The 26,467-nt window shown below is 37.0% G+C and overlaps 1 protein-coding gene across 2 annotated transcripts; it reads right to left on the bottom strand.

Moving 5' to 3' along the window:
* Nucleotides 1-97: 97 nt before the first annotated feature.
* On the bottom strand, nucleotides 98-26,415 carry LOC137401152 (hydroxyacyl-thioester dehydratase type 2, mitochondrial-like). Of its 2 annotated transcripts, none has more exons than XM_068087526.1 (4): nucleotides 26,284-26,415; nucleotides 6,944-7,144; nucleotides 6,674-6,750; nucleotides 98-290 (listed from the first exon to the last, which is right to left on the bottom strand). In XM_068087526.1, the coding sequence occupies exons 1-4, from the start codon at nucleotides 26,337-26,339 to the stop codon at nucleotides 106-108; spliced, it is 519 nt and encodes a 172-aa protein (XP_067943627.1). In that variant the 5' UTR covers nucleotides 26,340-26,415; the 3' UTR covers nucleotides 98-105. The 2 variants fall into 2 exon arrangements, with proteins under 2 accessions (XP_067943627.1, XP_067943628.1); XM_068087527.1 differs by lacking the exon at nucleotides 98-290 and adding an exon at nucleotides 1,396-1,774.
* Nucleotides 26,416-26,467: the final 52 nt, after the last annotated feature.

Genomic DNA, 26,467 nt, shown 5'->3' with positions numbered 1-26,467 from the left:
AGATCAGGCCTATCGGAACAGCCCATTATATTCACTCAGCCAAAACGGAATGGGATTTGTGTGCAGAACTAAAGCAAGCCAAAACAAAAAATGTTTCAGATGGGATTAAACTTTTAGCAGCTCAGGATTTTCCAGTTTCAGCTTTTTGAGCAAACTTTTGGTGAGTCCAATATCAACACTTCCACTAAATATGTCTTTTTCATTAGCAACTCCTTTAATATCCATATGTAGTGTCGCTTGGGCAATCTTTACTGGTGACACTGCGATGACTAGCTCTTCGTTTACACATACTAAAACATGAACAGACAACCTTGATTAGCGCATGGTAACTAATCACATGAAGTAACTTGTATTGGTAGACAAGAGTGAAGCATTATGCAGGGCCGTAGTAGTGGCTGACCCAGTAGAAGTTGAAGGTGATATTTTACTAGACTGGGGGTTGCTGGAAATGATGAGAATAACGTTGAATTTTCCTATAGAGTTGGGATACAGCGCATGGGTTCACCATATAGATTATAGAATAATCATTAAATGCAAAGTTGTCCATGCTATAGCAATAACGTGAGTTTGGAGTAAAAGGCAAATACAATATCAGAAAATGCAACATCCATAGAAGAGTCATTAAATTATAGCAGACTGTGATTATGTAAACTATAACCTGTAGGAAACAGGTTATTTAGCCTGCAGTCCTTGGCTTGCCATAATAATGGGTCAAAACTAATTCATGTTCAAAACTGGGCTTCTGGTGTAATTCATATGACATCTAATGTTTTAATGTTTCAGCTGTGTGTGCGTGTGTGTGTGTTCGTTTGTGTGTGTGTTCGTGTGCCCATGTGTGTTCGTTTGTGTGTTTGTGTGTTCGTGTGCGCATGTGTGTGGTGTGTGTATACCGGAGTGCTAGGTGTACTGTAGACTTGAAAATTGTGCTGAATATTGGGGTTTGTTCGAAGTTATTCCAGTTGTCTTATGACCCCATGGTTTACAGTGTTAAAGAGCTTACTTGCTACGCCTCCAATAACCTAAGAAGCCTAGCGACCTGGATAAACCAACTATTACCTTGTTAATAAGTAAAAATCATATTTCCAGCTGAGTAGAAAGAGGTTCTCATACACATGCAATGATCCATAGATTACTCAGCAATGCATTCAAGTAGAGCAAAGGGGTGACTACACACACTGAAGAAATGCAGTGTTGCTGTAGCAAACACGTTGTTAACAAATTGTGCACAAATGAGTACATACATCTTTAATAATTAACATAAAACCGATGCGTCTGAGATCGGTTGAGATACTTGATTTCAACGAACATAATTTCAATTCCGATTTATTTGTTTGTCGCACAAACTAATTTCACTTGATATTCATTTTCAAACAATAAGAATGGCAGGACTTTACACAAACAACTAGTTGTATTTGAACAATTATATTCTCGTGTATAACAGTTAAATGAAAGCCACTAATATCAATTGTAACTGCTCGTGAAAACTTAGAAGTAACTTGTTACGTAATTAGATGTGTTAAAATCGAAAGTTGTGTTTATTGACTCTATTTTTTGTGTATGTAAAGCAAACCAAAAAGCTGCACAAATGTTATTGTTATCACAAATTGTCAACAATCCGTTTTAGATATTAGGTATGCTGTGAATAACTAAACAGTAATGGAAAATCTAGCAAGGACATCATGGTCTTTGGAGGAATAAGGCCAATTCTTATTGGTCAGTCTAATTGGTGACATGGAGCATCATTTAGCAGTATCAGTGTGGCAGCAACATATCCCTACAATACCATCAAACTGATAGTATGTCACCTACACACCATCACATTCATAGTTTGTCCCCTACACTACACATCACATTCATAATGTGTCCCCTACACTACGCATCACATTCATAGTGTGTCCCCTTTGTAATGGAGCAATCCTCAAAGGCGTAGGGAAATTTCACCTCTGGAAACATTCAGATTGATACCAACGTATTTTGACATGATATCAAAAGACCCACGGCTAACAAACCACTAAAATTGTATGTTTATCAAGGGCGGTTTACTTCCTTCCGTCGCTACTAGTAATCACTCCTAATAATATCCTGGTCATATTTTTAATAATTTATTGATTAAATTATTTAGTAATCGCTCAAATATCACAATTAATATTTAAGCGATTAATATATTTAATATAATACGCTCTGCTTGCCCATTCGGCTGAAGACATGCAACTGCTTATAGATTGATTTGTTAGAGCAGCATCAAAATTCAACCTAAAGATGAATGTAAAGAAAAGATAATGTCAATATCAACTTGTACAGTCATGTGCAAATTTATAGAACAGCTTACTATAATCTGATATTTCTAAAATATATATACCCTATAGGATGAAAATATTCGATGGATATAATAATTCGCGATTTTGCAAACAGTCAATTCTGCAAATTATTAAATTCCGCGAATAATTAGTTTTATTTTTAAACACAAGGGAGAATAACTACTGCCTCAAATTAAAAACTAGCCGCTAGGCAGAAGTACTAATCGTAGCCGAGTTCCAAAACTTTTTAAAATCATTGCCGGGGCTTCGAGTTAACCCCATTGCTAATGCATCACACTTCTTTACAAAATTATTCAAGGTTCTCACAAGTTATTCGGCATGGCGTCGTCATCGCAAAAATCTCTCCTGCAGTCTTTTTACATTGAAATCAACTCCATCAACCGCTAATACCGAAGTTGATGACGATAATGTTTCTGATCTGGACATTATGGTATGTATTTGATTTGCAGATACGTTTTTCCATAATTAACCACGTTAGTTCATTATCTTGTTTAAAAACTGATCGCTTTCATTCAATACTTCAGCTATTGTTTTTGTACTTGCTTTACACTTATTAATATTTTTCTTTTTTGTGTCCACTGCAGATTGAGAATGAAACAGAATCTATTCCGATTACGAAAACTAGAGACAAGTAGTAATATTCACCAAGGCAGGAATTTTGGCAGAGAAGCAACCAGTCATCCTAGACCCTTCATCAACAACAACTCCTTGATATCGATGCAACAAACATGATTATATTATATATATTCTGTTTCATGTATAGATATATTATAACTTATTACAAACTTGAGTGTACAAATAAAATATTTTAAATACAAATAAAATTTTACAAACGATGAATAGAGTAAATAAAAACAGTTTAGCCCATATGGTGGATGTCTGGCAATAAAATTAAACTGATACTCTTTATAAGTAAATACTAGCATTTAATGGTGCTCTCTGGCTAGTTATTTTGGTAATAGCAGCTCTATATCACTGTCACTGCCTTGGGTAGATGTTAAAGGCGATTCTCTCGCTACTACATGGCTAGTAAGGGAGTTATCATCAGAGCTCCCCTCGTGGCTTACTATTGCAAAGTTCTGCCAGTTGGCCAAAAATTTGTGCTCGTTAAAGCATTCTTGTTCCTTTTTTAAAACAGATATATTCTCCTCATTAGCAATGGCGGTCACTTCTACCTCAATTTCAAGACCTCTCTGAATGATTGGTGATCTTCTAGGAATGACATCTACCACCCTTGCAGTCATTGTGCCTCCGTGTATGATGAAAGAGTTGCTTACTCTACTTATTTCACGGGGTAGATGACCAACCGTTGCGCAGTCTGCGTTTATTAGCTCTAGTGCAAATAGGTCGTGCAGATTATTGGGCTCACTCTCACATTAAAACAAATAATGAAGCGGTAGGGATGGAAAAAATAAATATTGTGTTTTACAAAAGAACCAAAGTAAAATTCAAGTATTAATTTTAGAGATGCCCCGATTCTAAATTCACCAGCCGATTCAGATACCGATCCGATATACCGATCCTAATTGAAAAATAATCCGATTCAGATCTTTTGTGTTGCATAGATAGTAGCTCATTTTATTATGCAAATACAAACATAATGCAAAGAAAACATGAATATTATTGTATTTATTTGTTTGCATTTATAGAAAAAATATATACATATTCACATACCGACATACCGTGCATGTAGTAACAAAACTGTTCATGTTTCTTGTAATTTGTAAATAAAGGTAATTACTGTTAGTGGTACAATTCTATCTGTGATAACGAAGTCCCTCTTCTATTGTTGAATGAACTGCTGTGTCTGTACAAGTTTAGAGCAAATCAATGTTTCTTTTAAAAACCGTTAGTGATTCGATTATCTCAGTAAGACGTCTCTTTTCTTCCATCATTATCAATGTAGCCGAGCGTACTGAAGGGGGATTCCCTTGCAACAGATGTTGGAGGACAGGCTACATACCGATACGCCACTGGGGTTACCGTTTTTTGTACAATACAAACGATCCATTGTATCGTCAGGATCAAGAGAGTGATGGATAACTTTATGCGTCGACTGTTTAAATTACTTTCGTAATGCTAGTAAATAGAAATATTACACTGCGTTCTTGTTTCCCACTTTTGTTATCTTGTTCGTGATTGTTTACGTTCTGGCTAAAAAGTTTCCTTCGCTGTGTTGATCAGGCTATAGACATGAAATAAACTGTGTGGCAGGCCTGAAGTTCATTAAGTAAAAGTAAGAAGCTTACAGCTGATGATTTTTTATTAGTATAGCAGGCTAAAATACAGTTTTCTGTTAAATGGTTGATCTGTAAAAAGTATCGGAAGGTTCAGATTTTTTAAGAAAAGATCGGCCGATACCGATTCAGATACTTGACACTCATATCGGCACCGATACCGATTCCGATACCAAAATCGGGGCAACTCTAATTAATTTAGTAAATGGTTATGAAAAAACTCATTACCAACCACAAGTTGTTGGTTCATTAAATGCCTCCAAATCGATGAATATTCATGAAAACCTCTGGACGCAGCAAGAAATTTATAGCTTAGCATGATCGACTCGTAGTTGTCAGCTAAATAGACACCTAAACGCGTGGTGTACGCATGTGCGGCTAGCAACACACATTGCTTTATTGCTAGCGGCAATAGAGTTAACTCTTAATAAAGAGTGATTGTGTTCATCCGCGAATAAATTGTTCGCGAATATGCATAAAAGAGGAAATTTGCGCGAAACTAAACTCCGCGAATATTTTCATCCTGTAGGGCAATAGTTGTAATTTGTCTTAAAAAGGACAAGAATATAGAAACTTTGTATCATTTTAATGCTCAGAATCTCCTCAATCAGTTTTTCTCATTTGCTAGTCTTTAAAACCAGTACACTGGATGTTACAATGCTAAGCAGTGTTAAATGTAAATATTTTATTTACTAAATGATATTTTGAGAAACAAGTGGTTAAACTGTCAAGAATGACTGAATCTATAATTTTAGTCAAATAGAATGGAAAACCTTTGAGAAAACTTCAAAAAATTTAACGCAATGGCCTGGAAGAATTACAACCTATTAACTTCGCTAACGTTTCATAAGAAGCGGATCTCATCACGTGGCAGTGTTATGTTATTAGGAGTAAAAAACTTCAATTTGCAAACAATACAATGACATCACAGAATAGTGCACTTTTTTAAGATTAAAATGGTAAATAAATTCCTTTTATTTATGTTGACTATAATGGGCTTATTAAGCCCTACAGTTCAAATCTATGAAAATTATTGGGTGGTCTTATACTGTTACACATGACTGTAAAGCTTCGGCACCGACCACCTGATGTGCTGTGGGATGTCTGTGGTATCTAGTCTATAGGATCCCACAGACATCCTAATAAACAACTAGCCACTCCACTCTGTACAGATGCCACAGACCTGGGTAGTACCATATCCAGTAATGTCAAAATTGTTAACGAACTTAGTCACAAAAGTGCAACTGCCAGTGCCTCCTTTGGAAAACTTCAGAATTGTTTGTGGATGAACAAGCATGTAATCATCCGGGTAAGTGTAAGGTATACAGAGCTGTAATACTAACAGCCCTATTATAAAGAGCTGAGACCTGTGTCACAGTATTTCTAGATGTGACAGGGTTGTTATTCACTGCTGTTGCAGTCAAAGCAAAGCCAATGCTATTACTGCTGTTTATTTAGTATTTTGCAATATTATTACATACTCATTATATACGCATTATGTGGCTCTCAGCATGAAGAGCCAGGCTTGTAAGCAGAGCTAGCTAGAGAGTGGTAGAATACACATGTGAATAATAAAACTTGCTCTGAAGCACTTACTAGAACCAACATCTACATACAAACATAAAACAACCTGAACAGTGTAACAAACGCGAGTAAAGAGAGTGCACGCTGTCATGATGAGACAACTACACAATATAATGAATCTCATCTAGAAAGTTAAAGCCAAGAACACGGAAATCCTAAAACAGGCTGACCTCCCATCTATGGCAGAAATTTTGATAAAAAAAGGCCTAAAATGGCTAAGCAACGTGCACGGGATAGGTCACGAGCGATTTTCAAAACGATTATTATATTTACAACTTTAAATAGGAAAGAGGAAACAGGGCAGACCCTGGTTGAAATAAAAAGATGCAGCTAAGCATAACATGAACTTGAACATATTGAACCATAAAAGATGCCGGGAAAGCAGAGCTGCATGAAAGTCTGTGATGAAGCCTAAACCATGAGAAAGCCATTGTCGAAACAACTGACTGCAAGAAAAAGAGAGAATGTGACAAATCAAGCTGTAGATTATTCGTTTCTTACGAGTGCGCAGAGCATCAAGGAAGGAATACTTACGATGATGGTGAAAAGATGTCTCTATATGAAGAAGCAAGGCTCCTGGAAGAGTTGATGCTACCATCCCCGATACATGGCTAAAAGGAGAGAATTGATGACTCTGGAGTCAGCAATAAAATATGTCAAGGTAGTAAATTGTCTCAAGACAGTTATCATTGCACAACCATGGGTTTGTGCTCACCATAAAGGCATGTCCGTTAGACGATGGAAAAAATAAGTATTTAATGATAACAAGTGCACCAGCCACAGCTAATGAGATCATAAGCTCACCCTAACATCAGTGTGCCATGTACAATTGGACCACCATATTTCTCACTTGCTTTTTCATTGATGTGTATTATGTTTTTGTCTCCCGAAAGTTCCGCGAACAAATTGACTTCATTCTGACTGAATATGCGGTGAGAAGAGAGGGTTGTGAGGGAGCGGAATGAAACTGGTATTTTACCGATAGAGCAGAGGAGCGTTAACATCCTGCAATGAATAAGGTGATAGAAAGGAACACATCGAGTACTGTCACTCAGATTTTTATCAACTCTTTGAAGAAAGCATCAACATACAAAGATGTGCAAGAATTATGTGGCCATAGCGTATGACTCGTATCATGCGGATTTGGAGTTGTGTTACCGTGCGATTTAATTGTTTCTTTGGACATTCGCATGATGTAGATTGACTCCAGCGTCTTTTTGAAAAAAGGTAAGGAATTGTACGCTATAAGTTAGTAATTAGCAACGCATATTTCAGCGACACAAACGCGGGAAACTCGATTGAGAAAGGACAACGAATGTATTGAAAATGTTTAAAATTGAATAGCTAGCGCAGCATTTTAATGCGCATCAATCGCAAGTGCTGTTTCCACTATTCACAAGCATGATGGATTCGATAAAGTTTTGTGAATCGCAAAACTCACTTAGCTTGCCGATTTATGCCGTTTCCATGATGCGATTACCTTGCGGATTGGCTACAATTTGTGAATCATGCGCTTCATAGAAACACAGTGATATACAGAATTACAACAATCCATCGTTTTTTTTTACTTCATCACCCTATTTGCACATGCACTCGTCTACGAAAAAGCCGCCATCTTTGTAGAAAACGATCGCCATTCTCTCGATTGATAGTATTTTTCGGTGTTGTTCCGATACTAAAATAAAAAATTTGCTAAAAAAAGCATTGTTTGCAATGCTTTTTTGATTTGCAGAAGCTTGTTTTGATTGCAGAAGCTTCGTGTTTTTAACGATAAAAGTTGTCCATAAAGATGGCAGACAACGATAGAATGACGTCACGAAAAAACAAAGGATTCTCAAGTTTGGTTGAGATTCAGGAGAGCGTAGCAGATCGGCTTTTCTTCAATCACCAGGTGAAGTAGAATCTCCTAGCTCTAAATCGTCTGTACACCACTTCTAGCAAAATGTATTGCAAATGCAATTTGTTCTTATAAAAATTAAACGTGCAATGCCAAACTATCGACAAATTACATGTACACAATATTTGTCTTTACTATGGCAGCTGATATAAAAAAGAGAGTACTGCATGTTGCACAGAGCATCATTATATTCAAATATAGTTGTGACTACTCCATAATCGACGCAACTTTAGTACACAATACTGTAAGCCAAATTACGCGTGTCTTGAGAAAGTTAATTGTATTAACTCCGTGGTACTCAGACTGAAAAGTAATTGGGATATTTAATATTTCAATTCAACTTACCTCAATTTGCACCTATATTTATAATATAAAAACAATACTTGTATTTCTTCTTTAGTACATTAGTTTACATTATAGCATCATTAAACTACCTATTATGATGTTTCTAGCTTGATAGTTCTGATGTGCTTTACAAGTTACTTCAAATTGGGAGCCAACTAGATAAAAAAATGGCCTCAGGTAACATTACTTGTTGTGAACCAATTTTTATATCATTGCGTAGCTAAAAGATTACTATTTTTGGTTCCAGTGAACTTATTCTACTTACAAGCATATTTGTGGCAGAGCAACTCTACAAAACTGTTGCAACCATTTTTTGTCACTCAGGGTCTTTGTACTAGTTTGGATTGCCATGGTCTTACAGATCATACAACTGTCAGGTGACTGCCTAGCCATGTACCTTGCTTTACTATCCTTGTTTTTTTGTGGCGTCATTTTATCGTTGTCAGCCATCTTTATAGACAACTTTTATCGTTAAAAAACGAAGCTTTTGCAATGAATTTTAGAAAACGGTGCTTTTGATTGCAATTTTTTTATTATAGTATTAAAACAACACCAAAAATACTATTAAATAAAGGAATGACAAACGTTTTCTACAAATATGGCGGCTTTTTCGTTAACGAGCGCATGTGCAAACGGCTTGATGACGTGAAAAAAACACCGATGGATTGGCATGTTTGTGGAATATTCATCCTATAAATGTCAAGAACAAATGCATAAGTATTGAAAACTCGCATTAAAGTTAATTATCTTTTCCACCCAATGCCAGTAGAGATTAACCATGTGTTCTCTGCATGCTCCCGAAAGGTCTCTTTTCATACAAACTAAAAAGTATTAGATGATAGAACCTGACAGTGATAACAGTCCGCTCACCATAAGTTCACAAAACTTGCTACTGTCATCAGCCTGATGATAACAACTGCCAATGTTGTTTGTTATAATAGTGACTTGGCCTAACGGTACCAAAATACAGGTAGGAAATGTGCAACAATTCAGGTTCGGCTATTCTGGCCAATGTAATTCAAGTTTAGGCTGCAGGATTTTTCACAAGAACTATTTGTACATCTTGGACATATTACGAACTAGCCCAATGCCCAGCATTGCAAGGGTTTTATAAACCAGCTTATAAATAGCGATAGGTAATTTAGTTGACTGCCACTTGCCATTAGCCTGGCACATTGCCAATGGCTAATTTGAGTAAGCTAGTAAACTTACTAATAATAAAAACCGTGAAAGCAAGCTTTTGTGGCGTTGCGCAACAAAAAGTGCTACGCGTATTTTAACCCAGATAACAATTCGTATCACCCAATAAATCCGTTGCATCTCCCATAGCTTAATTGATTAGTTTATTGCCTGGTGAACAGGAGGCTACGAGATCAAATCGAGCAGGAAGTTGATCTTACATTCCTAGATTGTATTAGCTATAGCTAAAAAGACTGAACGACGGACTTAGAGATTTATATAGATTCTAATAAACTATGACTATAAACAGGCTTCAACCCATTCAGGACTGTTCCCGGTTACTACGGGAAGAGTTGTGCTCTCCAGGGCCCGTTCCCGGAGTCTCCGGGTTAAACTTTGATTTGCTCTATTGCTTAGCTGTTTAGGTACATCGGTTTTATTCATTCACCAAACGAAGTTTAAGAGTCTGGGCATCATTTTGATACCAAATATGTGATTGGACAAGAGAGTTTTAACTAACAAATTACGTGATAGATATCAATTGTTTTGAAAATTTGTTGATCGCCATTTTGGAAAAAGTTTATCCGAACGATGGCAAAATCTTAAAGTGAATTAGATGTGGTAATCAGCTCAGGGGAAGAAAATAGCAACGAAAGTAATGTTCAAGAAGAAAATGAGAATTTTCTGATGGAAGAAGGTAAGTTTTATGTGGCTATTTATAGAATTTTACCGAAAAAAAAACGATAAAAGGCCGAAATTTTTCTTGTGAATTTCTAACAAACTTTATTCTAGCAGTGTAAGATATGGATTTATTCATGATACACATGATTATAACATTTTCAATCTAACAAAATTTAGATCTTTTTGCAGCATGTACTCATCACTCTATTACCCCATAATAAATAATAATTTTATGATTTCCTTGTAGAACTACAAGATAATAAAAACTTCTTATTTCATTTATATCCAATTGTTCAACCCACAGTTAGTCAAGCATATAGTTCTCAACCTCAATATCTACTATAAACTAGCCCCAACTACTTGGCCCTAATATTGGTTGATAGGGGACACTTACCACAGTAATCATCTTCATGACTTTCTGTGTTTATATCTACAGTATCAAAAAATATTTGCAATTTGTATTACCAATTGTTAGCTGCAGCAGACTACTTATTTTCAATTTTTTATCAGGTATTTACCCTGAAAAGCTACTAGAGCACAATTTTTTCTAGGCTGTACGAGAAGTTTGAAAGCAAATATGTTGCTTACTACCGATCATATTTGCTACATGTAGGTGAAGACAGTCAAGGGCTTGTGAGTGATGATGCCATTGATGATGAGCCTAGGGCTTCAACACCAATATCTGATGAATACTGCATCAACTAACTTATAATGGGAGCAAATATGCATGTGTAGTTGGCATCAAATAACTCTCACTGTGTCATCATTTTTTTTATGAACACACCCATATTATACATGTATATATTGTTTGGTTTTCATGCATATTCATTTTTACTGTATTTTTTACAATATATTTTACTGTATTTTTACACATATTTTCTTTGCTGGTGATTGATTGTCTGTTAGCTGTTAACTTGAGTATCTTTTTTTATGCATAATATATTCATAATAACCTCTGCAATGCATTTCAATATAAATTAACAAATTGTTTGATTATATAATTGATAAAACTGTCAGTGACGTATTGTTGGTTAGAAGCTAGTAACACCTGTTCTATTGCTTGGAATTGAGAAATCTTTTTTTATTTGCTGCTGATAAAGTTTGCTATCAATCTAACATAGGTCCAACAATGTCAGTACCAAAAAACTGTTTGTGAGCTGCTATTAAACATAAAAAATAATTTTGATAAAAAAAAGTTCACAGAAGTATTAGCAATTGTGGTTAGTAGAATTTGTAAAGGTGCACAGAAATTTATAACAAATTGTAGCCTGGAATGTCTTTGTTAAGCTGCAAAAAACAAATCAAGATTATTTTGAAAAGAACTCTAGTTATACTCAATTTTGTGTAGCTCTATTTTAATTGTCAGGCTACTGAAAAATTAATTAGGCTGGGGGAGCAGTCAACCAATAACTAATTAGTTCTGAATGGGTTAAGCGCTATTTGCTATTTTATCATTTTCTGTTTTCAATGCTAAAAGATCTACACACAAATTTAAAAACTAATAATCTTCAACAGAATGCACATTTACCAAAACAAAAGGAACTCAAACTAAAGTGGAACGCTCAAAGCAAATGGAACACTTTTGACGTGACGGAATTGACCTTGGGTGTTGAAAATATAAAAGACAACCTAGTTGTTTTAATCACAACGCAGTACTATTTTTTATCAATAAAAAACGTCTGTTTACAAGACTAACATAAACAGAACAGGAAGACATACTGATAATTTACTAAAGCATTGCTAGTGTTATGATGTACTAATAGCCTGGCAGTCTCGTGTGCCATAAGAGATCATCATGTGTAATAACTATGTGCACAATTATTCCACAATGCAGCGAGGTGGTCTAGTGGTGCAGTTGGTAGTGTGCTTGGCTGCAAAGCCGAATATCTGAGTTCGATTTGCATGTGATGCTGTTATATGTGTACTAAGTATGTGTGACCTTGAAGCAATGTTATGGGTGGTCTAGCTGATGTTATCTTTATGACTCATCAGTACTGATCACGCAGCCTAGCTAAGCAGTCGTCTTGAATTATCCTTGTCAACATTCATACAATAAAACCACCTTGAGGAAACTCCACATTATAATATGGTGTCAGGACGTCTATAGACTATAGTGTGGATTATCGCTTCTGGATAGTAATGGCAGAGGGTGGTTTGCGAGCTCCAGGTTGCTTTATATCTAATGCTGGCAACCCCAGTGAGACTAGCAGAAGCTGGCACAAATGGCTTGAACAATTTAACTTTTATATGCTAGCAACAGAAAAGTCAACAAAAGGGGGAGAAATCCAAGTAGCCATACTGTTAACCCTACTTGGACCACAGGGTCAGGAGATATTCCGAACTTTCAATCTTCCTGAAGAAGACCGCAAGGATATTGAAAAGGTTAAGGAGGCATTCACCCGGCACTTTACACCACAAGTGAAAATTATCTATGAACGGTACAAGTTTCATAACAGAACACAGCTTCCAGGTGAATCATTCGACAATTTTTTAACTGCACTACGCGGACTCTTGTCTACTTGCAATATACATGCTGATGAACAAAATAGTGCTCTGATAGACAGAATTGTATGTGGCATTAACTCGCCAGAAGTCAGAGAGGACATATTCAATTTAGATGGCAATCCGGATTTGAACAAAATTATACAGCTGTGTCGTCGGGCGGAAGCCACCAAACATTATCTTACAGATATGAAGATCGACAAAGAGAATGCTAATATTAATACAGTACAACAACCGAACCATCTAGCTCACAAGAATAAGAACGGCGCCAGAGTAAATAACTGTAAATACTGTAAGTCGAGTCACCCTAAAGGAGCATGCCCTGCATACGGCAAAGGGTGCCGAAATTGCCACAAGATGAATCATTTCAGCATAGCTTGTATGGCACCACAGCGTAAGTCTGCTGCCAAAGCTGCATATGAGCTAGTAGAGACCAGTGGAGAACAGAATGACATAACTTTTACTGTGAACAACGACAAGAGCCGAAGAGAATGGTGCATCACCACAAGGTGCAATGAAAAGCCGCTACATCTCAAAGTTGACACTGGAGCTTCATGCAATGTCATGCCTAAAGGGATATTTGACTCTTTATCGGTGCATACACCTCTACAAAAGTATGGCAAGTCATTAGTTTCATTTAGCAACCATGAACTAGATGTACTAGGTAAAGTAACATTGTTGGTGGATGTTAGCGCTCGTTTTGTACCACTAGATTTTGTAATAGTGTCATCAAGTGCAGGTCAGAAGACCTTGTTAGGATTACCAAGTGCAATGGAATTGGGTTTGGTCAATGTCTCAAATACAGTCAGCGATGACCTTGCTAAAGCTTACCCAGATGTGTTCAGTGGTTTGGGGTGCCTCCCATGCAAACATGCTCTGCAACTGAAAGAAAATGCTAAACCAGTAATTCAAAGTGCCAGAAGGGTTCCCTTTAGATTGCGCAATAAGTTGAAGGACACTCTTCAAAAAATGGAATCTCAGGGCACTATAGCCAAAGTGAAACAGGCCACAGATTGGGTTCACCCTATTGTAAATGTATTAAAACCAAATGGCTCACTTAGAATTTGTCTAGATCCTACTCAGTTGAATAAATGTTTACGGCGTGAACATTTTGCACTACCCACGGCATCAGAAATATTTGCTAAACTATCTAAATCGCGGGTATTCACAACGTTAGACGCTACATCTGGCTTCTTACAGTTGGAGCTAGACGAAGATAGTAGCCTACTCACCACATTTGCCACTCCCTTCGGTAGATACAGGTTTTTAAGGTTGCCATATGGTATTTCTTCAAGCCCAGAGATATTTTGTCGCACAGTTTCTGAACTATTTGAGGATATAAAAGGCGTTGAGTGCTATGTCGATGACCTCTTGATTCATGCACCCACAATGGCTGAACATGACGCAATCCTCAAATCAGTGCTAGAGAGGTGCCGAGAAAAGAACCTCCGGTTAAATGAGTCAAAGTGTACATTCAGACAAAAGCACATCAAATATCTAGGTCACATAATTGGGGATGGGGTCATCAAGCCTGATCCAGCTAAGATCAAAGCAGTCATTGACATGCCTCAACCACAAAATGTGGAAGATGTTCGTAGATTGCTTGGAATGGCAACTTATCTCTCAAAGTTTTGCCCTAATTTGTCAGACATAACCACCCCGCTGAGAGAACTAACAAAAAAAAATGCGACTTGGTCGTGGTCAGGCACACATGATGAGTCCTTGGCACAACTGAAGGCTGTGGTGACATCCACTCCAGCATTGCGAATGTTTGATCCAGACCTGCCTATTGTATTATCTGTGGACTCCAGTCAGTTTGGCATGGGTGCAGTGATAATGCATAACGGGCAGCCAATTGAGTTTGCTAGCTGCACACTGACAGACACTCAAAAAAAGTATGCTCAAATCGAAAAAGAATATCTAGCAGTTCAGTTTGGCTTACGAAGATTCCATCAATATATATATGGTCAACATGTAGTGGTAGAAACGGATCATCTTCCACTCATAGGAATCATGAATAAGGGTCTTAATGATATCAGTCCCAGGCTATTGAGAATGAGACTATGCAACCAATTATATGATTACACACTTGTGCATAAACCAGGTAAAGCTCTAGTTCTTGCAGACACACTATCGCGTGCCTTTTTGGCAGATTTATGTGAAGATGCAGAAGCTCTAAGCTCACTAGATACAGAACAAATCCATTCAGTCACTAGCGGTGTCCTTAGAAACCCAACCTTCAAAGACCGGCTCCTTAGCACAGTGCAATCAGACAGCACTCTACAAATCCTTAGCAGCTACATACGAAATGGCTGGCCAGCTAAGAGGAGAATGTGCACTGAACCACTGAAACCATTTTGGGCAGCGAGATATGATTTGACGACACACGATGGTCTGATACTTAAAAACAGTCAAATAGTTATCCCAGTGTCTATGCGCAAGCAGGTAATAGATATCATTCACATAGGACATTTAGGGGTTAGTAAGTGCATAGAGAAAGCCAAAAATTCCGTGTACTGGCCAGGTTATCAGGGGCAGATACAGGATGTGGTGTTGAGTTGTGCAACATGCCAGGAGAATGTGAGGGCAAATGCACAATGTGCTTACGAACCATATGACATACCGCAGTATTCAATGCAATCAGTAAGCATAGATGTTTTTCACTTAGCTGGCAAGGAGTATCTAGTCACGGTAGACAGATATTCCAAATGGCCTACCTGCTGTGAGCTGAAGAATGCAAACTCAAGTAGCATTGTCGAGATACTGCTTAGGCAGTTCCTTGACTTTGGTAGACCTGAGATTCTAGTTTCTGATAATGCTTCGTATTTCACATCATTTGAATTTGAACAGTTTCTAAAAGAACTTGAGATACAGCATATCACATCTAGTCCGTACTATTCTCGTTCTAACGGCCTTGCTGAAAGGATGAATCAAACTATCAAAAGCAGCCTGAAAAAGGCCCATGAGTCAAATCAAACATTGTTTGATGTCTTAGCCTCCCTTCGATCTACACCACTGGGGGGTAAATTACCATCACCTTCAGTTCTATTACAGTCAAGAAATCTAAGAAACAATCTTCAGCTCATGCCTCAACAGCTCAAACTTCAAAAAGTAGACATTAACCTGATTGAGAAAGCTTTCAGAGAGCGCCAGTCGCAAGATATGTTCAACACAAGCCCAGCTAGGCGACCTATTGAGATGTGTGTGGGCATGAGAGTTTGGTGCCAACTAGGCCATCGGCGTTGGGTAGATGGTGTGATCATCCGGAGAGCAGAGACACCCAGGAGTTTTTATGTGAATATCGGCAAGGGTAGAGTTTTTAGAAGGAACATAAAATTCTTGAGGCCATACAAGGAAGCCCCAACAACCCTGCAATCTTTGCAATTAGAGAATATAACCATGCGTAATTTTATGGCAGTGGAACATAGACCGGCACAAGGTGTAGACCACAATGACACAAGGTCAGAGGCCACACAGCCTTTAACCTCATCAGATACCTCACAGTCTTCACACACCACCCACCAGCCTAGTAGTAATTATCAGTCACTTCCATCTGCGCAAACGCACACAACTAGGTCAGGGCGCATATCCAAACCACCAGTGAGGTACCCCCAGCCAGAAAACTAATTTTAAAAATTGAGCATGTAACATTAACCTCGCTTAGTAAGCTGCATCCACCGACATACATTTTAGTTAACTCAGCTCCAAACTCTATTATAAACATTTTCTATTTTTATGCTTTTGTATTCACTGACATTTTAAGTTTTGTTTTACTGTCCTCCCAAAAAGGAGCGTGTTGTATGTGTACTAAGTATGTGTGACCTTGAAGCAATGTTATGGGTGGTCTAGCTGATGTTATCTTTATGACTCATCAGTACTGATCAAGCAGCCTAGCTAAGCAGTCGTCTTGAATTATCCTTGTCAACATTCATACAATAAAACCACCTTGAGGAAACTCCACATTATAATAGATGCACAGGACAGACCTGGCTCTTATTATAGTAAAAATAGCCATGTTTTCGAACTAACTATTGACTCAGCTGTATAGTACTGTCTGAAGCTGAATAACGTCTGAAATCAGTTGCAAAATGATCTGTCTACTGCTAGAAAGATATTACATCATGTGTAGAGCTAAAACTAGCAATATGATTATTAGACCAACCATACGAGCTAACGGTATAAAGTAATTAAACTTTACTGGCCATATTTGAATCAGCAAAACTTGATGCTTAGTGTAAGCTATGCAGAAAGACGGTTAACAAAAATAAAAATGCCTCTATCAATAATTCCATCAGCAAAAACTCAGAGTCGGGACAAACCTCGATTTAAATTCAGTTCCAGTAAGAGAGGTAATTCAATTGCAATGAAGAAAATGAACAAATGCGGCGAGCAAAATGGCTCAACTAAAACAAAAAATGTTGCAAACCTTCTTAAATAATTATTCTCCATTTAACTTCTAACATTATTTAACCTTTTTTATTATTGATAATGGGATCAGGTTATCAAATCGTCAGCCTAACTTTCTTCATAATGATATTGTTATAATACCTCTTGGTATAATTAACTAGCTGAAAGGATTGAACCCGAGTAAGAGCATCAATTCTGACAAACTTCCTGTTGGATTGTTAAAACTCCTTGTACCGCATGAGTACTATACCTTCTCAAATGTATTCCAATACTTGCCAGACACAGGCGCTGTTACTGATGCCTGCTGTCAGACACATATAGTACAACTTTTTCAAGATAGAAAGTCAAACTACCCTTCAATTACGAATATATCTCACTTAAATGAAGTTTCTAAGGTCATACAACACACATGTCTCAACAGTGGAAGAATTATTCTACAATGGAAGGATTCATCTTCAACCAGTTTGCACCTAGTCAGCTTCAGACCCTGAATGTTTTCATTACCAGCAGACGGGTGTGTGAATTCATTAGCATCAGGATCCAACCTCAATCAGCCAAGCTGAGTCAGCTCGCACCATTAAGGAGACCTTCAACTCACCATGCAACCCTGCATGAATATGACTTAAGTCATAAAATGTCCTGACACAGATGTAGCAGTGATCACTCAGAGCTGGTCAAATGAAATACCTGTCTAGCTTGGCTCAGCAATTGGAGTAGGGTCAAAGGCGTGTTGGATAGTTGATATCAACGAGATGGCTGCACATTTTGTCTGTGAATTCAACAGTGCCTCACCATATCTATACGCAATAATAAGTTTTGACAGTGTCAGTAGTTTCAATGGCGAAAGCCAGAAAAATGTACCAGCTCCGTTCAAACCACAGGTTAGCTGACTCACAAAATATCTGGTGATCATTTTAATATTTCTAAAGAGAAACTTGCTGAGACGCAGATGTTTTTGCAAACCTTAGGAAGCCTCCACAGCATTGGTCAATGATACACGATAGGATCCCGTCAATGGAGGGGCTGCATAGAATGCTATTCCACCAAACAACGACTGCTTAATGAAGCATTGTATGATACAAATATATCAGGCTTTACCTGGAGGCGACACCTGACATTCCAGCCCAAATGATCGTAAATGGAACCAAAACCAGGAGAAGATGAAGTTTGTGTGGTGGACTAACTGTTTTATCTAGGACAATTTTAAGGTAAAGTCAGAGATTTGGCTTACATTCTTTCTTCATTCACTTGTACAGTACTGAACCAAATGCATCTGATGAGGTAGAAAAACTTGATATTGGATTATACTTTACAGATGACACTTTACTTCCATAAAGCTGTAATCTGAACATTGATTCACATTACTGCAAGTTCCATCTCCATTTCTGTTTTAAATTGTATATCGCAAATGTACTAAGCCAGACTGTCTAAAAGGAATGTGTTCTTACAGCTCAAAAAAGCTCTCACATGCACATCTCACATGTCTGTACTCATTCCCCGAATGGGTACAGATCTGAATGGGTACTAAGATCCGGCTGGTTATAATGAAGATTGAGAAAATGATTAGAGTTAAGTGCAGTTAATCTCCTTTTGTAAATCTTGACATGAAAACCAAAAGAAAGTGTAAACTCTGCTTAATATATGCAAGGTCATTCATTTACCCTAATGACAATCTTTTCTAATTGATAATTTAGAAACGATCCTTACAGTATGGGTGTGTAATGTTAGGTTCCTGTGCATACAGTAAGAAATTTCTTACAGTATTTTCTATTATTTTAGAAATTTACACTGTATTTGTACATCGATGCAGTTGCAGCAGTGCTTAATTGGAGTTTTGTATCTAATAGTAGCCTCCCCTCTCTGTGGCGCAAATATGATATCACCAACTTTGTTTAATTACATTATCTAAAAAAACCAAATTTAGTAGTCTCTGAGTTTCAAATAATGTCATTGCCATACTTTTAGTCTTGAAATTCTCCACACAACAGGCGATAACTACAGCCAAATCTGTGTGCTGAGCTGTGCACCAAAGTGTTGCCGGCTGTTGGAAATGAAAAAAGTTGTCAGCATACATATTTGACCATACAGTTGACCCAGAGCTGTCAACTCTCCCGGATTTTGCGGGACCCTCCCGGAATTGAGATTACCCTCCCACAAAAATAAAACCTCCCGTTAAACTCCCGGATTTATGTTTTGTGCTCTAGAACAAAATACCAAGCCATTTATTTACCAGTCGCTATAGCATTAACGCGATGCGCGTAATCTAATGATAACGAAAGACTCGCTGTATCGCCAAAGACACATTTTTATGGCTTCGTGCATAGAATTATCGTTCGGTAATTTTATGGCCTTTGAACTAGACTACAGGTGTCAAACACATGGCACGCGGGTCACATGTGGCCCGGCACGTCTAACTACTCGGAGTTAACTCCCATATTTATGACGTTGCTAGGCACCCAACATGAGTTATCTTGCCTCTGAAATTTATCTATTCCTTGCATCGTTATTTTTAAATTACATAAAAATAATTTTGACTAGTCAGAAATCAAATTTTCTGGCTAATCAAACAAACGCACAAATATGCCTCTATGATTTCTCTGGCAAAAGCTATATCTAAAATACGACACCCGTTGCGGCATCTAGCTAAACTGAAAATCATCGCAGTCACTTTAAAATGTATCGTTCGCGATGAACTTTTTTCAACTCCAGAAGTGAATATGCAGATTCAGATGGGATAAGACAGTGAAAGACTGCATAAATCAAATCGAAGCATTATTTTTAATGTTTCAAAGTTCTTACTAACTTTTAATTTTGTCAATTTGAATCGTTATGCTCGAATAAAAATGCTCTTTTTAGGCTGTCAGCCGTAGTCAGACTAAAATTATCATTCAATCTCGATAGGATCATATTGATTCTTAGAGCTGCCCCTGAAGTCTGAAAAGTCAAGAACAGAGTTACTCAACATATTTTTATTATTTGAAACATGTTTATGACAGTTTGAGTTATATTGGGATGTAGATTTGCTATGCTTTGAAGGATAATACTCGCGAGGAAAAATTCGAAATAACAGTTTCGTGATTTTCATGTTCATGACTAACTGTACATGTATAAATAATATTCATAACTTTGTATTGTATGCAATAAATACCGGTAAGTAATTTTAGTCAAAATTTTAGTATATTTTGCAATTTCCTTGGTGCAAATCTAACTTTGTTTCAGCAAATAACAAATAATTTTTTGTTTTTTGCTGCTTACATATTGATTTTGTGTTGCTGCTATTGCAATCATTTAGTGTTTGCAAGTTTAATGTGTGTATGCAAACAAATTCATGTTCTTAGCAGCTCATAATTTTTTGATTTTACTGAAAGTATGACCATGTTAATGGGTATTGTCTAATTTTTCTGATTTTTATTCGAAAACAAGTGTTCTGCATGTTTTGCTGTGCAACTGTTCTGTTTGCAACTTTATGTAATAAAGTGAGAGTTATTTAATATCAAAGACTAGTTAAAGTTATTTTGCATTATTCGATTACATTTCGTTACAATCATAAGTCACATCTGGCCCTTTGAGGACAGCCATTACACTGATGTGGCCCTCGGTGAAAATGACTTTGACACCCCTGAACTAGACACTCGACCATTTCAAAACATTTGTTTGTCGTAGGCTTCCACGCCACCAAGGTCCAAGCAGATTTATATATATAGCCCTTTGGGTGAGCATTTCATATGGCCCTAACAATTTCTTGTTTTTAAGTTGCGAGATTCTATCCACCATTCAGTCATGTCCAAAAAAGTCAAGTGCGCATAAGAATTAAAACCCGAATGGACCAAAGAATGGCCCTTCATAATCAGGGCCGTATCCTCTTATATTGCAGCTATTGCCATGGCAGTACCATTTTTTGAGGCTCAAAATCCCGGAATTCACGCCCTTTTTGCTTGATTTTAACCCTTTGGCTGGCAAAACGACCAAAATGTCGTTTATCGGTTGCGTGGAGAAACGACATTTATGTCGCTTTCGGTAGACGTTTATAAAGCTGTCGTCTAGTAACGTTAAACAAAAGATATGAATGCTAGAAAGTTTTAAATATCATCAACGAGATATTAGTCGATGAATTACAATATGAAACGATTATCTGAGAGGTGTTGCTTTGTGCTAAAAGCTAAAGAAATCGCGCCTCCTTGGAAAGGAATAAAAGTTAGAAAACCCAGTCAAAATCGGCTTGACTTTCAAAACGGTAAAATAAAAAATTATTTGATCCTGCGATCGTTAGGGATTTTTTGTCTGGTCAGAATAAAAATAATTCAGATGATAGAAGTGATGTCAACTTTTTAGACTTTTAGTATACTTGGAATATACAGAGAAAAATGATCGTTATGGTAGCTCGCACAGTAACGTTATAGCGTTGGACTCTACCGAAAGAAATGCTTCCAAGCATTTCATACAGAGACAATTGTGCATGGTTGAATTTTTTTAGTAGTAGAAGATATGCAAATTAATGCTTATGTACTAAAAATTTTGTTCATAGAAATGAATTTAAGTTTGAGCTATGCATGTAACATGCATAGCTCAAACTTAAATCTACTACTTGCTCAATATTAAAGAATATAGTATAAGGAAATTATTTTTAACATGGTGCTCTATTAATTTTACTTTTTAATTTCACAATATTATTTAATTAAATTATTTCATAGTAGACTATTGGTCTCCTACACCATTCAGCATTGTACCTGGTGATAATTCTACCTCATGCTAGCTGTGGCCAACCCCTTTAGCAGCTTTTATTCACATTATATTTTGGATAAGCGTTGTTAAAGACAATTTCAATAAACAGTTTTATATTTAGAAAAGATGTTTATAATGTCAAATTTGCTGTTAGAACATGTGCCCCATCAGGAGCCAAGTGTGCTAGATTTGCACCATTTTGACTAGTTACACTAAAAAATTTCCCGAGGAAGAATCCCCGAATTTTGCAGTCATAACACAAAACTAGTATCAATTTAAATATGTATGGCGCCTTACAGTGCCTCGCGTTGCGTGTTCGCAACTCGAGTTGTACAACTAGAGTTGCTGTTTAAAGAACTCGGCCTGGGCGTTTGATGAACTCGAGTTGTGTTACGCAAAACTAACACGGTTTGTAAAAAAAGCAAAGTGAGTAATTGGGGTGTCTCATTTACAGAACATTTGCAGAAATTTAATAATAATATTTTAAATATATATACATATTTAAATTATATATATTGGCGATACTTGCGCATATTTATTTCTATAAATATAAAGAGACAAAAACAATTGTAGAATGTAAAAAGCAATCTAAAAAACGATCCAAGAGGGAGCTGGGCCACTTCTTTTTCAAATGAAAAAAAGAGTTATCTTTCTAGAACATGACAAGAAACTAAATGAACACCAAAAATGAACAAACATAAAAATTATATCAACGGTGTTTAATGATGCACAAAAAAAAATTCCGTATAGAAATTATAGCTAGAGAAAATGAAATGATGAATTGTTTAGTACAATGCCCCCAAAGTGCTTCGCGTTCCATGTTTTCAAACCGAGTTGTTAAACTCGAGTTGCTGTTGAGAGAACTGGGCTTGGATTTTTGATGAACTCGAGTTGTGTAACTCGAGTTGTACAACTCGAGTTGCAAACTTGTGACACTATAATTTGCCATTGGCTCTGGTTTTACAGTACATCCATACATAGTTTAATTTCTATTAGCTAACGGGTGCCTATTGATATACCATTGTTAATATAACCAGATCTACGGTTATGCTACCGTAATGTCAATATATTGCACCTTACTTTTACAAACTCGCGTTGCATGTTCACAACTCGAGTTGTGCAGCTCGAATTGTACAACTCAAGTTGTGAACACAGAACGCAAGGCACTGTAAGGCGCCATAGATATGCAAATTTTGTCAAACATACCTGCGCCTAGTACCAATGAATTTTTAAGACATGGCATGAAAATCAATCTAAAAACTTTTCAAGTTGCAATTGTGTTCCCAACATTTTATTAACGCGCAATGCGCGTTGAAAAATCTAATCTTGATGTATGGCAGCGTACACGATGTGATGAATAGCCTAGGAGTGTTTTGGCAGGCGCATTAACTCTGAAGCCCAAAACTCCTTTAAGCACCGTGTTCAAGAGTGCTTAGTTTAACCAAATAATGATCCTAGTCAATCAGGTTCTAGTTCTACACTACTGGTGCTAGAATAATACCAATGATATACAGCCACCACCAGGGCCGCATTGTTCTATGAGGCAGCCTCTGCTGTGCAGAGGCAAAATTTCAGCACCCAGAACGGCCAAATGGTGATTTTCTTGTTGTTTAGTGTCGACAATGTTCGGACGAAAGGTGCGAACGTATCGTGCAGAGCCCGTTTTCAGAATATTACTAGTGGTTGCAAATCCAACGAATCCAATTTTTACTGCTGAGAAGGAAACGGAAAACAGACGTTTCGGTTTTGTCTGTTCTTGATTCACATATTTAATAATAACGATTAAGTTTAAATATGCTATACGCTGTTGAACTGACGAAGAGTTTTGATTTTGACCATACATTCTGGTCTTCAAAGCATTTACTTCCACTTAAGATGAATATTTTGATAGTTATGGGAAGCCAATTACTTACGGGATCATGTAGAGTAATTCTTGGTTGGCTTTACTAGCCTTATTGCAGTTTTACGAAATATTCTGACTATAGTGGATAGTCACTGGACTGATTACAATTTGCAAATGATATTTGAAATGTTTTCTTTATTATTATTGTTATATCGACGCTGCGTGAAGCAGACGTATTTAGAACTGTCTTGAAACTTTCAAGAAAAAAATGAATTTGCCGCGAGCTTTCTTCTTATTGCTCATATATCGAGTATGCTCGCTAATTCTTTTTACACTATCTTTACGTGAAAACATCTACTTCATTGCAAAGAAATCTATTCAGGATTTTCTGAGACTGCATACACGTAACAGCTGATTTAAACTTTTCGTAATTTTGTGTTTTTTTAATATCTGCTTGACAAGCTCTAGTCACGTATTATATGTCTATAATTTGTTTGTTTAGTGAGCTATGTTATTATCTATATTTGCATGGAAATATTTATTGCATAGTTTTTATTTTATGCCCACTCGTTGAACATGTTTATCCATGGGTTAGGGTAGTACCATCAGCACCAAACCTGATCACCCAGGGCGTGAGAAGAATCTCTAACTTTGTTAAATTCCAAGTCTACCGTCTTCAAATTTAAATATTCTTTAGGAAAGAACTCTGATATCACATTGAACTTTGAGTCACTCAGTGACTGGTGCTCTTATTATAGATCTAGATAGCTTAAAGGTTGACTTGCAACAAAATTCACATTACAGTTATTTGGTATCAAAATATTCACCATGTCTTACTCTGTTGTGTTGTAGGTGCCAAATACGTAGAAATGTGATTACAAGCTCTTAAAAGCTCAAAAACGAAAAGCCGCTGTACATTGGAATTTCTTTATTTATCTGACGTATTCATTACAGTTTGGTTATCGTCTTGTCACGCATGTTCTCACGTGAATTGAAAGGCCAATAAAAAGTTCAATATAAACTTATCGTAGCACTAGTTTATGACAAACACTTCGGGTTTTACCGAAGACCCCGTATCAAATATAAATGCTCACTACTTTACAGTTTCGTTTCGGCTTGGACTAATCATGAAGTTGTAATGTGATCATGTGACCCACTACTTCGAAAATAATTTTTGCAGCACTTTTCGATTATCACAGGTAACCAACAGGCCCGTCATGATTATCAGACAATGATATGTACTTCTTCAAGCTAAGGTTAAAAAGTTTAACGATTTTTTACGGTAAGTTATAAGATATCAGTGCTAAAAGTGACCGCATTACAATGACGATAAAAGAGACGCGTAAGAACAATAGACATGGTTTTATTGAATGCGTGAAGTATATTTGTGAAAATATTTCGACGAATGAAATTGCATGAAAGTGTAAACGGAAACCATCCTGTAACAACTACGTCCCATTTGAGCCGTTTTGGAAAGCGAATCCAAACTATGGCGGTCTCGTGTGGCTGCGATTAACTGTTCGTTTTTTAGCTTTTAACAGCTTTTAACCACATTCCCATATATTGTGCACTTACAACACAACAGAGTAAGACATGGTGAATCTTTTGATACCAAACAACTGTAATGTGAATTTTGTTGCAAGTCAACCTTTAAGTTAGTTTCATTGTTCTACCATTATTTCTTCTCAGCAGAATCACAAACCTTCTAATATTCAATTTTAAATAATCTTTAGTATTTTATTTATAGATTTGCTGTTTAGAGTTTATTATCAAATCTTAATCAATAGTCATAATATTTTTCTTTTTTTACCCCTGGCACCAGTTTACATACCACATGACATGTATTCAACAATTCGTATGGAAGGCGATACACAGCAATCTTCATGATTTTTGAGAAATCTTTTTAGTATTATGCTTGCTTGTATAAGTTGCAATAATACAATTAAAACTGCTTTCAAGTAGGGTTTCTGTGTGTGTTCTGTAAAATTTGTTCGATATTCGGGAGGGCGTTGCACACCTCTCAAACCCACCCCGCCAGCCGCTCGGGCCTACAGCCCTCACAAGTTGCCTAAGGGGCTACTCAAGATATTGGCAGAGGCACCCTAAAAATGAACAATACAGCCCTGGCCCCCACATGGGGGCTGTATATCATTAGTAATACATAGTTATATATTTAACAGAGACTTTGTTACTAATTATAAATTCAACCAATTCTATACTTTACTACAGCTTTTATACATCACCTACGACGCTTGACATCATGTCACCAATGATATACAGCCTGGGGGCTGTATATCATTGATGTCACGGTAATGACGGTTCATGTAATATACCTATAATGCAATTTAAAAATGAAAAAGTAAACTAAGAATAATTGTTAGTAAAACCAATGATATACAGCCCCCTGTATATCATTGGCATATCAGCCCCCACCCTGGGGGCTGTATATCATTGGTAAAACCGTAGACAACGCTAGAAGGGCTTTATACCGGTGCTTCGCTCTACAATATCTCGGTTGAGTTTTTGAAGCTCTTATGCCCTTTAAAACTAAGTAGAGTTTTAGCGTACTTGTTGCAAAGAATAGAATTATGTTGCAGCTGGTAGCGCTGGTTATTCACTCTCATACGCTTACATCAGATCTACGCTGAATAGAGGGCCGCATATCGAACGTTACAAAGCGCCGTAGACAAGCGTGTGCAATAAAGCACTGTAGCGAAACGCCTCCACGATGTTTCCTGTAACATGCGCGCAT

Source organism: Watersipora subatra, chromosome 7 (assembly GCF_963576615.1).
Source record: "Watersipora subatra chromosome 7, tzWatSuba1.1, whole genome shotgun sequence".
In the NCBI taxonomy this organism is placed as follows: domain Eukaryota; kingdom Metazoa; phylum Bryozoa; class Gymnolaemata; order Cheilostomatida; family Watersiporidae; genus Watersipora; species Watersipora subatra.
Note: the sequence above shows the minus strand (reverse complement) of the source record. Positions and strands in the feature narration are given on the sequence as shown.